This window comes from Gigantopelta aegis, chromosome 6 (assembly GCF_016097555.1).
Source record: "Gigantopelta aegis isolate Gae_Host chromosome 6, Gae_host_genome, whole genome shotgun sequence".
Lineage (NCBI taxonomy): Eukaryota > Metazoa > Mollusca > Gastropoda > Neomphalida > Peltospiridae > Gigantopelta > Gigantopelta aegis.
The window spans coordinates 10,489,883-10,504,348 of NC_054704.1; the positions used below are offsets into that span (position 1 = coordinate 10,489,883).

The 14,466-nt window shown below is 36.3% G+C and overlaps 1 protein-coding gene across 1 annotated transcript; it reads left to right on the plus strand.

The window, feature by feature from the left end:
* The first annotated feature begins 198 nt into the window (after nt 1–198).
* Nucleotides 199–11,556, plus strand: LOC121375535 (NADH dehydrogenase [ubiquinone] 1 subunit C2-like). The gene is made up of 3 exons (XM_041503038.1): nt 199–360; nt 9,527–9,670; nt 11,330–11,556. The coding sequence occupies exons 1-3, from the start codon at nt 264–266 to the stop codon at nt 11,377–11,379; spliced, it is 291 nt and encodes a 96-aa protein (XP_041358972.1). The 5' UTR covers nt 199–263; the 3' UTR covers nt 11,380–11,556.
* Nucleotides 11,557–14,466: the final 2,910 nt, after the last annotated feature.

The window sequence follows — 14,466 nt, forward strand, 5'->3', positions numbered from 1 at the left end:
CAATATCCTACAATCAGTTAATCTGAAGAACCCCCCACATCTATTATAATAAAAAAACACGTAATTTTTATATATGGCTTAAATTTAAATGATTAATCAAATATTATTTGCTGTGTATGTACTTAAGATATTAATATACTGCATGCATTCGTTTGTTTTACCTATATGACTTTCTATCTATTCGACAAACGGTAATAGTCTCGGTAAGTTTGGATCGACCGAAACTACATGTCAAGGTCTTTGAGAACAAGTCAGTCGTCAAAATGCCAGATATATCACTAAACGAAGGACTTTCGGCTATTTCAGGATATGGTTTAGCAGTATTCATTAATTATGTACGCAGGAGACCACCCCATACAGGTAATCAGTCAAATACTATAACAGCATTTATTTTAGACCTATCGAAAACCGTCCCATTAAATTAATGATTAATCAAACCAAAACACACTACTCACTCTGTCTACTCAGACTACTGCCCATTTACTGGTATCATCTGATGCATTTTACGACACTTACAGTTAATCTATTGCCTGTTATGTCAAATAACAAAATGTTGCTATTTTTTTTATTGAGATTTGTTTTTGATGTCAAAATCCTTGATGTGGTCAATGGTTGTTATTTTAAAACCATCACTGAAAATGAAATCTGTATTTGCGAGGTATGCAAGAGCGGATATGTTTCATTTCGTCCTAAAACTGGTTAGCACCCAGAGTCATTTTGCCCTTTGTCCCATTTGCCCAGGATAATTTGGTCCTAAATCCTAATCAACATACAGTCATGTCATCCTAAAAGTGTGTTGATTCACCACTCTCTCCTCAAAAAATTATATATATATATTTATCATATAATATCTTACATTTTCAGTGCAATCAAAGTATGTGATATTTTTAAGATCACATACTTTAAGAATTTGATAACTTTGCAAATTAGATGTAAATTAATCGAGGTCACGGCACTAGGTTTATTGACATTTAAGCAAACGTACTTGTGTGACACTCCATAATTGACGTATGCATTCATAATCATCGAATAAAAACGTTTCAATGGCAATTTGACACTGAAAGCTGTCCAGTGTTCAGAAAACAAAACAACTTTAAGCCCTACTTTTTGATGTAAGGACATCCAAAATGATGTCATTCGAGTTTGACGTCATTTCCATTAAAAAAAATACACCGCGCCACATATTCTTATGTCATTTGAATATTTAGTAATGATGGACTGGAATTAAAGTTGTGTGTACAGTTTACAAAAACACGTATTAAGCTTGAGATTATATGATAAAGAGATTATTACCCTCGTGTATTTTGGTATCGTCAGTATCATATATTAGGAATAAAAAGAATGTATTATGCTCGCCAGAGGCTTGCATAATACAATTTGTATTCCTAATATATGATATTGACGATACCGAAATACACGAGGGTAATAACTCTCTCTCTCTCTCTCTCTCTCTCTCTCTCTCTCTCTCTCTCTCTCTCTCTCTCTCTCTCTCTCTCTCTCTCTCTCTATATATATATATATATATATATATATATATATATATATATACACACACACACACACACACAGTAGAATCTTGTTGGGTTGGACTTGGAAGGGTTGAATACACTGCAACGCTCAAACCAAAAACAAAGTCCCAAGTTTTTTGTTCGGTATTAGAACCTGTATGTTAAGTGCCGCTATGTCGAACACATCCTGGGTTTACTAGTTGTCTTCACCCAAACTAAATTATCGGTCCCGTCAGTGATATAATTAGCTATATGTCCCTCGAAATTGTGATCCATGAAAGCAACAGCTGTTGACAAAAACAGTTAAAATGATGGCTGGTATAAGGTATTGTTCTGCATGTACACTTTAGAACCTGACCTTTGTACACAAATAAAGGCATTTTGTAAATTTTATGGAATGCCTGTTGGTTAAGTTCCTTTGAACTTCAAAGAATAAAAAAAGATGGTCAAAAGTTATCAACCTTTACTGCGCACTAGTGAAAAAATCAACAAGACCGGAAGTACGTCATAGACGTGTGTTACCAACTATGGTAGACCGAATGTATCATAAGATCCCCCTTTTTTTTTATAAATTGTCTATAATGACACTTTAAAATTAAACATTGCTAGTGTTTGCTTTTTAGAGTCCAGATACAACAGAACTGTTCATAACCACATAAATTTTAAACATTAATGAGTTTGTTGATTTAAAATCCAGATATAACTCCTTCACAAAGTAGTGCCACAGATAAGTAAATGCGAACACAATAACAGTCAACTGATTAAACCCATCAAACAGTTAGTGTTAATTTCTTTAGATATGCAAAGAATTAACTAACAATTAATCAAATAAAACTTGCACAGACATGTGTTCAAGAACATTAAAATTTAACAAAGTCTGTCATGGCTGGAGTTTTCACAACACGTCCAGATCGCGTACGGATTGGTATTTTAGATCCGATCTTTGCAGGACTGGAAGGTTTACATGGACTCTTCACGGTTGGACTAATAACAGTTTCTTGTGTCACAGGAAGTCCTTTAGAATTAGTACTGTTGGTTATTCCGGTAGGTTCCATGCACGAAGGTTCCGATGGTGGAGGTTCTGAAGTTTTCTTCAGATGTACACGGTTGCGTCTGTAGATGCATCTCCAACCGCGACTTCATTGGAGCGTTCATCAAGGCGATTTTTAACTAGACCTTTTGCCCACTTCTCACCGATCTGAAAAGGTTTCAGATTTACAATGTCACCTTCTTCTAAGGGAGGTAAGTCTTTGGCATTTTTGTTGTACAGTCTTGCTTGTTTTTTCTGCTGATTGTGTAGCTTCATTCTTTCATTTTCTATGTTGATTAATGGTTTGAGAAGATTCTGTGAGGTAGGAAGTAGAGTTCTGGTTCTTCTGTTGTAGAATCATTGTACAGGACTTGTTCCTGTCGCCTGGGTAGGAGTGTTGCGGTAGTTCAGCAATGCAAGAAACTGGTCTTGTTCTTTGTTCTTTCTCAGGAGAGATTTGGCAGTCTTGACAGCAGACTCTGCTTTTCCATTAGCTCTGCTGTTGTAGGGACTAGTGGTTCGATGTTCAAAATCCCATTCTTTGGAGAAGTTTGCGAATGATGTAGAGATGAACTGAGGTCCATTGTCACTTACATCGATGCAGGAACAACCATAGCGAGCAAAGTGTGATTTCAGTTTTCTAATGACTGCTGATGATTTTGTGTTCTCGAGTCTGTCAATTTCCCAGTAATTGCTTAAGTAATCTACAGTAACTAGAAAGTCTTTTCCATCATGCTCAAATAGATCTATACCAATTTTCTCCCACTGACGAGAAGGAGGTTCATGGCTCATAAGTGTCTCTCTTGGTTGTGAGGTCTCAAATGTACGGTAGGTTCCACAAGTCGAGATGTAATGCTTAATGTCAGAAGACATACCGGGCCAAAATAATCATTCTCTGGCTCTTTTCAGACATCCTTCAATTCCAGCATGGGAAGAGTGGACTGCAGTTTTCATTTCTGGACGCATGTTAAAGGCACAACAACTCTTTCTCCTTTGAAAATCAGACCATCTTGAACAGACATCTCATCACGGAAACTGTAGTATGGTGTAAGTTCAGCAGCTAACTTTTGTTTATCATCAGGCCATCCATGTACAATTACAGACTTCAGCTTCTGAAGAGAATCATCTTTGTCAGTCTCTCTCGAGTCTTTCATCTCTGATTGGAAGGAAACTCACCATATTCACATGCTCAAAGTCTTCTTGCATATTTTGTGAGGTGGTCAGGTAAGCTCTGGAGAGGGTGTCAGCGATATACATCTCCTTACCCCTCTTATATCTGACAGTAATGTCATAGCCTTGAATACGTAGCATCATACCTTGCAGACGTCTTGGGGCTGCAGAAAGAGGTTTCTGTAGAATTGCTTCCAAAGGCTTGTGGTCACTTTCAACATTTGTGTGTCAACCAAATGTATACTGGTGGAATTTCTCCAAGGAGAAAACAATAGCCAACATTTCTTTTTCTATTTGCGCATATCGAGTTTCTGTTTCTGTCAAGGCACGACTGGCATAAGCAATTGGTTGGCCATCTTGCATCAAGACAGCACCCAGTCCTTTCTGGCTAGCATCACACTGAATAGTAAGTTCATGCTCAGGGTTATAGTACACCAGAACAGGAGCTTCAGTTACAAGTTTCTGGACAGCTTTGAAGGCTTCATCATGAGTAGATGTCCAGTTCCATACCACATCAGCATGAGTCAGTTTTCTGATAGGTTCAAGAACATCAGATAGCTTAGGCAAGAACTTTGCCAGGTAGTTTACAAAACCACAGAAACGCTGGACATCTTCAACGTTTTCAGGTTTCTTCATCTTTAGGATAGCATCAACTTCCTCGGGATCAATCTTCAGGTCTTCACTGGTTACCTTGTGACCCAGAAAAGTTATTTCATTTTTTCGGATTTCAGCTTTATCTTTATTCAGCTTCATTCCCACAGATTGACATCTGTTGAGCAAAGCAGCGAGATTCTTGTCATGGTCTTCTGTAGCAGATTCTAGGTCTTCACCAGATCCATAAACAATGACATCATCAGACACACCGATCACCCCATCAAGACCTTGCAGTACAGCATTCAGACGTTTCTGGAAGAGTTCTGAGCTCACAGAGGTTCCAAAGGGAAGCCTTTTCCATCGATACCGGCCAAATGGTGTCTGGAATGTAGTAAGAAGACTAGATTCTTCATCTAGAAGTACATGCCATTAAGCGGAGCTTAGATCAAGTTCTGAGAAAACTTTTGCATTTGCTAGCTTAGGCAAGATGTCATCAATTACAGGTATAGGATAGCGTTCACGTTTCAGAGCCTTATTCAATGGATGAGGATCAAGACAGATCCGAAGATCACCTGATTTCTTTGTAGCAACTACCATACGGTTAGTCCAGTCCGTAGGTTGATCAACAGGAGTAATGACATCTCTTTCAGTCAATCTGTCAAGCTCTGTTTTGACACGAGTTTTCATAGCGATAGGTACTCGAACAGCAGCAGAAGTTTTCAGCAACAACAAAGAATTCAAATGAGTACTTCTTCCTAGTCTTTGGATTACGGAGAGTTATTCTTGTCTTCCCTTTTGGATCTAGAACTGTCTTGTTCCACATATGAAGTGACATCTTGCACGAGATAAGAGTAGAAGTATCTTTGATATACTTTACAGGAATGACGTTCACAGATGCACCACAGTCAATCTGGAATGTGACAGGTTTCTCGTTGATCAGCATCTCTGCCTTAGTTATCTTCTGTTGTCTGTCTGTTACTGAGAGAAGTTGTTCAGAATCAGAATCCGAATTAATCCGAATATTCTCCAGCAGATGGATATTCTTACTTTCTCGTTTCATAGGACTTTTCTCTGCGAAATGATTCTTCTTTTTACACATTTTGCACGTTTTTCCCCAAGCAGGGCAAAGTGATTTCTTAAAAGGATGAGTTTTTCCGCAGAACTTGTATTTGGGCTTTAACTTTCCTCCTGATGAGTGACTTGTGATTGCATGGGCAGACATTTCTTCACATCCAATGGATCGCAGTTGAGATGATGTAGCTTCAGCACATCGACAGATATCAATACATGTAGTGAGGTTTAGACCACATTCTTGAAGCAGACGTTTTCTTGTAGCATTGTCAGTAATACCAAGAACGATGTGGTCTCTCATTAGACTGTCTCTCATATATTCACAAAAATTGCAAGTCTTTGACAGTGTGCGCAATGCAGCAACGTAATCTTCAAGAGGTTCTGCAGTACTTTGGTTTCGACTGTTAAACACATAGCGTTCATATGTCTCATTAATCTTTCCCACAAAATGAGCATCAATACCATCAATAATATCTTGCAGTGTGTGTGGATCTGGAAGGCGCATTCCATTATACAGAGTCAATGCTTCTGGTCCAATAATGTGTAGGAATAAAGCACATTGATATTCAGCTGTTTGACTATCTAGCTTTGCCACAATAGTATAGTTCTGCCACATCTGTTTAAAATTTTTCCACTCATCACACTTCGTTTTCTCCACTTACGAATTCAAGCAGACGATCGCCACACACACGTAGCAAAAATGGCGTACTATGATTAGAAAGTTTGAACGCGGCAACCATGAAAGTTTGAGAAATGTATGTGCACAGAGTACTCACAGACACGGGAGAAGCGTACACAATAAAGCAGTAGAAGAAGAACATTTTAGAGTAACTTTCACCGCTGCTACCATGTTTAAGTTCCTTTGAACTTCAAAGAATAAAAGAAGACGGTCAAAAGTTATCAACCTTTACTGCGCACTAGTGGAAAAATCAACAAGACCAGAAGTACGTCATAGACGTGTGTTACCAACTATGGTAGACCGAATGTATCATAACACCTGTAACTACAGGGCTCAACCTTAGCGGTAACCCAGGTTTTTTTGGCTGTCAAATGTTTGCTCGGGCTACCAGATGTCTAAACCTGGTAGTCCACCGGGCTACTATATATTTGTTTTACACGTCCAGTTACTCTGCAATCAACAGTTACAAGTGTGTATTTCACAGTATATTTCTCATGATTTTAAAAACCCTAAAACATGTTTTAATTTAAAAAAAAATTAAAATATTTTCTCTCAGTTTTTTCAAGTATTAAAATTATGGGGCTACCCATTTTTACTGGGGACTACCAGATTTTATAACCTGGTAGCCCGGTTGGCTACCACTGAAAAAAGTTAAGGTCAAGGCCTGTTTATATTACTATTTTGTGTTTGACATTAATGCCGAGTTTGCTAATTAATACTATCTATTGTTGATGAAAGAACAAAGTCTTGTCACTGCCATCACATTTCAAATCATCTGCCTTTTAAATAATTATAATACAAGCAGATTAAAAAGTCCTTTTTATCTGAATAAAACTTTTGTTCCTAATTTTAAATTTTAATTAAAAAAAATTGTGCTGGAACATTATTGAAAGGTTACAGTCACAAGTATTTACTTCTGCATTCCTCTTTGTGTCTCTCACACACATCACAAAAATTCTTTTAGTTTTAAAAATATCCCCATTGTGCTTAAAAAAAAAAAAAAAAAAAAAAACTTTCAAAAGCAACAAGTAACTAAGTGATATAAGAGTATGAGTATGTAAATAGATTTTACAGAATTTCTAACATGTTAATTTAATGCTGGTTTTGAAGCTGCAAGTTTAATAATTTGATTAGTCAATCAAATTTCATGTTAAGTACTGTACATGTATGTGTATTAAATTAGAAATCACTTTTAAAATAATTAATATGTTTGTATTTACTCTTTATCGAAAGGCTAGCAATTATATATTTAATACACAAGGGCAAGAGCAAGCAGTAACGGAGGGACATTTTAACTACTTTTACACACAACATTGTTCATACTGAATTGAGTTTTTGTCATAACAACTTACTTTTGGATTGGTTTTGTAGATAATAGGTTTCTTTACACTGCTGCATAAAAGTATTTAATGTAGCTCTATTTTAAATGTCATAAATGGGTTTTTAATATTCAATAATGGAGGGACATAAAATGCACATCACATAAAATGTTTATATCTACTGTGCTAGGCATCCAATATTGGAACTAGTATAACAGAAATCAAGCGAACATATATGTATAAAACAAGAATATAAATCAGAAATACATAGCTCATTAAAATTTATAGTAATGGGACACATTGTGTGGAATTGTATTTTCATTCTTATATGACTGATTAAATGAGTCCAGATGGATTTATATATCAATACATAGACAGAAAAAGGATAGTTTAATATCAGTGGTTCATTGATATTTTGTTTTTGGTAAACTGAACACTGTATATCAAAGTATATGTGCATTCAATGCATTGATTTACTTAAAATATCAAACAGTAACGGAGGAATGATTGGGCTTATAAAATGAATATGTGTATTAAGCAAACATAAAGATAAAAAAACATCTTTCATGTTACAGTTTAAAATTTCACAGTTATTACAACTGGCCCCATTTCCCTTAGGCTTTAATTAGCACTAATGTGTGAAGTAAATTAATTACTCTTACTGTGCCTGAAATAGAGATACACATCCTTTTGATAAGACAGGTACAAAATGATCAGGTAATAACTCCCAAAGTCTTGTAGTGTTTGTGAATTGCAGAAATTGATGTTACATAAATTATTTTAGTTCATTTAATCAAAATGCATATACATATGATGTTTTCCAGGATCGTTTTATCACACAAACTGTTTTAATATTCAATGGCACAAATGTTTTTTTAATTGGTCACAATGACTAAATTTATATAATTCCAAATAATAAAAAATATAACTTATTAATACTTGTAAGCTATTAGTTGATCATATGGATTAAAAAAACCTTTAAAATTTGCTTTGACATAAAACATTTTTTAAATAACATTTTTCGGTAAGGAGGGACACCACATGCATATTTTAATTAATTACTACTATTCACTTATAATATTTAAAAGTGAAAATATTCAGCTAAATATGGAATATAAAGTATGTTTTAGAAGATAAAGTTGTTTAATATGTCTGCTAGACATTTTTTTAATTGTCTAGCACTGTCTAAAAAAGGTATACATTTTTGACAAAAAGTGACTCTTTTTTAAGTATAAAATGTGATTTGCTAAAATGGGCATAACCTTTGAATGGCTAGGTTTATATAAAAACTGTAAACAGTTTTGGACACATAAATAGCTTTCTGATCATCTCTGAATTCACAAATAATTTATTTTCTCAAATGTAGTATTATGCTTGATCTTACCCACAAGTTATCTGATGTGAAACAGTGCTGTTAGAAATACTCAGTGTATATTAGCATTTCGATCCACAACATTAATTTAAATTAGCAAAACACTGCATTTTAACATTTAGCAAACAAAACTGTAAATTTCTTAAAGCACTATAGTGCAAAGCATTTAATTCTAGGATTTGTTTAGGATTCCAGCGGTATCGTAATAATGATGTACCAGTAATATAAATATTTGTGATTCCATCTGCATCTCATAATTTTATGCTTCAGACCACCATCATGGAATCATGCTAAATTCGCAGCCTGCATTTGAATATTTTAGTGGGGATGGGTTCCCTGGTCACCCCCCGTTGGATCCGCCTCTGAAAAGTCACACTTAGCCACTAGCTGATTGAAACATAAGCATACAAGACGTGGGGGCAGGGGTGTGTGGGGCAACTGTCCCCCTAGTTTTTGAGCAAAATGAGCTGGCCTGAAACCTTTTTACCATGTTTTGCCATTATTTTACCCACAATATTAGATGTATGTAATCCATGAAAAATTGTTTAGTGATTCATTTGCAACCTGTATAGATGTTTGGCAGTAATGCTAATATAAATAAATTATGTTCTCTATATTTTAGCATTTTCATTTAATTTGGGGAAAATTTTGCCTCCTCCCCCCATACAAAAGTGGGAGCCTATGGATGGAACAAGGTTCTAAGTGAGGCATCATTAAACAGATAAACATTCTATAAAAAAAACTGTCCATTACTACAGATAATTTTGTGTGTTTTTTCCCCAGGAATTTACATGCATGCCGTCCTGATAGCTGGTGGATATTTGTGTGGTGGGTTGCTCGACAAGTGGGTTCTTCGTCAGCGGCATCAGAAACTCCACATCCTGAAGGATTACGTCCGGTTGCACCCAGACGAGTTTCCTGATGAAGGTTTGTACATGTACAGAAACATGAGTGAGGAACAAATATACATGTGAAGTTTTCTTGAAAATACGACTGAAGCAGTCAAATGCAAGCAAAAATTTTCCCTCATCATTTGTTATTGAAAAGACATGGCCATATCAATTTTCTTAATACCGGGGTTAGGTAAATAACTAAACATTTTTTTAAATTATTCATTTTGATATCAATAACATGCACAATTACTATGGATGTCACGATACACCGATGCATCAGTGCATCATACTACTGTTGATAATACTAGGGATGGGACGAAAAACATGGTTTTAGGCCCAGGGTTCGGTACACTGTTTTCCAATTTGCGAACCGCAGGTCATTTTTATTTTTTATTATTTTTTAAATGGTACATGTATAAACGTTTCTGCACATTGCTGGTAGTCCCAATGACCTGGAAATTTTTCGGTCAATCACAGCATTCGATTCTCTTAGTCCTGGCATGTTTGGTTTGCATGGGGGGTGGGGTGGGGGGGTGTGTGTGTGATGTAGCCCAGTGGTTAAGAGCTCATTTGATGCGAGGTCAGTCTGGGATTGATCCCCATTGGTGGGCCCATTGGGCTATTTTTCACTCCACCCAGTGCAATACGACTGGTATATCAAAGGTCGTGGTATGTGCTATCCTGTCTGTGGGATGGTGCATATAAAAGATCCCTTGCTACTAATGGAAAAAAGAAGCAGGTTTCCACTCTAATACTAAAAATGTCAAAATTACAAAATGTTTGACATCCAATAGCCGATGATTAATAAATCAATGTGCTCTAGTGGTGTTGTTAAACAAAGTAAACTTTTCTTTTGTTTGCATCGGCGATAGGTTCCATTCAGATCCTGCACAGCACCTGCAAATTTCTTGCCGGGATCATAAAAATTGTAACCTCCCAAAATAGGGACTGACCTCAGTGATTAATCCGCCGAGAGAATAAACATTTTAAGTATGTTTCGTCCCAGTTGTCCTAATTGAAAAAAGTAAAGATGTGTTAACTTCAAGAATGATAATTTAATTTCCATCATATTAATTTAAAATGATTAAACATCGCTATTCAAAAAGTAATTAAAAATGTATTATAGAGTTGGATAAAAAACAAAAACAAAAAACAGACTTGGGAAAACAGCAATGACATCAAGTGGGACCGATTGACAATTTTATTTTTCCCCATCCCTGGTATATATATTTGGTATTACAGTCATATCATTAAATATAATAAACCCACATTGTACAAAAACTATATTGAAAAAGGCATCCTTTTTATACATGATTTATTGAATGAGCAAGGACAGTTTATGGATTATGAAGTTTGTAAAGCAAGGTACAATATAAAATCAATTTTTTTTAGAATATGCCACTTAATAAGAGCAATCAAAACATTTATTTGCAACATAAAAACCGATAACCAAATATTTGTACTCATGAAAAATCCAATTTTCCCTTTCAGTATAAGAATTTTTCTAAAAGATGCAAAAGGAAATAAAGCTATATACCAATTACTGAACAGGAATAAAGCGTTCTCTACTGGCCAGTCTGTATAAAAAGACTGTAGTCATTGGTTAATTCAGTAACTACTTTGATACCTAATTCCACCTCCCCTCCAAAATCCTTACAAAATCCCTCCTTGCAATATTTTTCTCTTTTTTCAGAACCAAAGAAGTACAAAGACCTACTGTTGCCATGGCAGCCAGTTCGATAATCAGTTATTTTGTGTTCAGTTGGACATGAGCTACATCTTGGACATAGATAATTAATTGACACTAAGTGTGTGTAGAGTTTGCTGTTTGCCAATGTTCATAAATAGCGGTCATGCTTACAACAAATCTTTGGCACTGTTTTGTAAATATTTCCAGTAATAAACTTGTCATACTCTTAATACTTGTCTTAATATTCCATACTGTGGTTTTGTACATCACCTCATCAACCATCAAAAGTCTATTTAATGTCAACTCTATAAAGACCACCCAATGTGTCCTTTATAGGAAGGTTACAGTTAACCTGTCTGTTAGAGACAGGAGGGTATTATCTAAGGTGCGCATATTATAGATGTGGTTAACAGATTGTGTGCTATTTATATACAGCTGGTTATTAACAAAAATGCCCATTATAGATGGGTAGTTAACCATATAATAACAGTTCCACTAAAATTAGACATAATGGTTACCCAAGTCGACGTTCACCAGTGTACCTATTATAGACTAAGATACATATACTTACTTCTCTTCCAATGTTGTGGTATTTCAGTCTAAAACTCTGAAAATACTGACAATACCTGCACTTGTAAGAGGAAAAACTCTTCTTTCTTTCCTTAAAGGAAATCTAATAAAATGAAAAGGAGTCTTAGTTATATTACATTCTCCATCCAAGTTTCAAAGGCTGTGGTATGTGCTATCCTGTCTGGGATGATGCATATAAAAGATCCCTTGCTAATAATAGAAAAATTTAGCAGGTTTCCTCTCTAAGAAATTGTCAAAATTACCAAATGTTTGACATCCAATTAATAAATCAATGCGCTCTAGCGGTGTTGTTAAACAAAACAAATGAACAAACCATCCAAATTATATTAAAGTCACAAACTTAGATAATTTAGTAGTGATTGGGTTTAAGGAATGAAGGTGCTTTTTATTTAGAGTCAAGATTGTAGGTACTGAGTTTTTATCTCGGTATGAACCACAGTGAAATCCCTCAAACCTGCACTATAAATATTTGTCGCTCACCAAGTGGTAATCCTTCAAGTGCCTGTCCCCTACACTATGAATGTGAACACTGGGCAAGGCCATTTGGAATTTGGTTACGGTTTTTCTGATTGCATTTTTAAAATATAAAACAGATTTATTTAATGGATTCCACAAAGTCATAGTGCACAACCCCATCCCCATGAATGTGACCCAGTTTGAAGATGAAGGTAAAGGTCATTTAAATGTAATGTATGGTGTGATTACGGTTTCTTTAATTAACACTTAAAACCTATAATGGATGGCTTTAATATTTGGTATCATAATTCACTAGCCTGATATTGCAATATGACCTCCAGGCAAGATCAAGGTCATTTAAAGAACTTGGTTAAATGCCTTTAGCTCTTGACCGTGGGAAGTAGCCCAGTGGTAAAGTGTTTGCCTGATGCATGGTCGATGTAGTCAGTGGGCCTATTAGGCTATTTTTCATTCCAGCCAGTGCACCATGACTGTTTTCCAAAGGCTGTGATATGCACTATCCTGACAGGGGCATAGTGCATATAAAATATCCTTTGCTACTAATTAATGTAAAAATGTAGCAGGTTTCCTCTAAGATTATGTCAAAATTACCAAATGTTTGACATCCAATAGCCGATGATTAATAAATCAATGTGCTCTAGTGCATGGTTCTTACACTTGGAAACACATCAAATTCCAGGACATTTCCAGATTTTTCCAGGACAAAATATACAACATTTTCGCCATCTGGTATGCATTTGTTTAATAAAAGAAAAAGCTATAACCATTATCAGGTCCAACTAAGTGGTGTCGTTAAACAAAATATTTATTTTTAGCTCTTGAATCCTTGGTGGTGTAGTGGTTCAGCCATTGGACTTAAAGCTGGTAAGTACTGTGTTCACTTCCTGGTACCGGCTCCCACTTGGAGCAAGTTGTAATGGCTCAGTGGGTAGGTGTCCATGGCCACTACACAGACTTCTCTCTCTCTAACCACTATCCCACAGCCATGGACAGATGGCCGAGGCATACACCCAGGTCAGGGTCCTTGAACCTCAATTGGATATAAACACGAAAATAAGTATAAACTAGTGAAATGTAATAATGGATGGTCTGCGCTGTGGCCCATTGGGCTATTTCTCATTCCAGCCAGTGTACAGTGTACATGTAGTGGTCCATTTGTGGGACGTGCACCATGACTGGTATATCAAAGGCCTTGGTATGTGCTATTCTGTCTGGGATGGTGCACATAAAAGATCCCTTGCTTCTAATGGAAAAATGTATTGTTTCCTCTCTAAGACTATATGTCAGAATTGTAAAATGTGACATCCAATAGCCGATGATTAATAAATCAATGTGCTCTAGTGGTATCATTAAACAAAACAAGCTTTAATGGATGACTTCCATATTTGGTACGAGTGTTCACCAGGTGAGTCTGTCATCTGTTTTCGAACTCCACATTTCTAAATTGCTTTCAGTTCCAAAACATTTTAATGAGAACTTTTTAACTTTTAACCAGTTACAGGGCGGGATTTAGCTTAGTCGGTTGAGCGCCCACTTGAGGTACTTGCGTCGCAGGATTGAACCACCTCGGGGGATGCATTCAACTGATTGGGTTTTTTCTTGTTCCAACCAGTGCATCACACACAACTGGTCAAGAAAGGAAGGAAATGTTTTATTTAACGATACACTCAACACATTTTATTAACAGTTATATGGCGTTGGACATGTGGTTGAGAACCACACACATATTGAGAGAGGAAACCCGCTGTCGCCACTTCATGGGCTACTCTTTTTCGATTAGCAGCAAGGGATCTTTTATATACACCATCCCACAGACAGGATAGCACATACCACAGCCTTTGATATACTAGTCGTGGTGCACTGGCTGGAGCGAGAAATAGCCCAATGGGCCCACCAATAGGGATCGATCCCAGACCGACTGCACATCAAGTGAAACACTTTACCACTGGGCTACGTCCCACCCCCAGCTGGTCAAAGGCCGTGGTATGTGCTTCCCTGTCGGTGAGAAATTTTATATAAAAGATCCCTAGCTACCAATGGAAAAATATAGCGGGTTTCCTCTCTAAGATGGT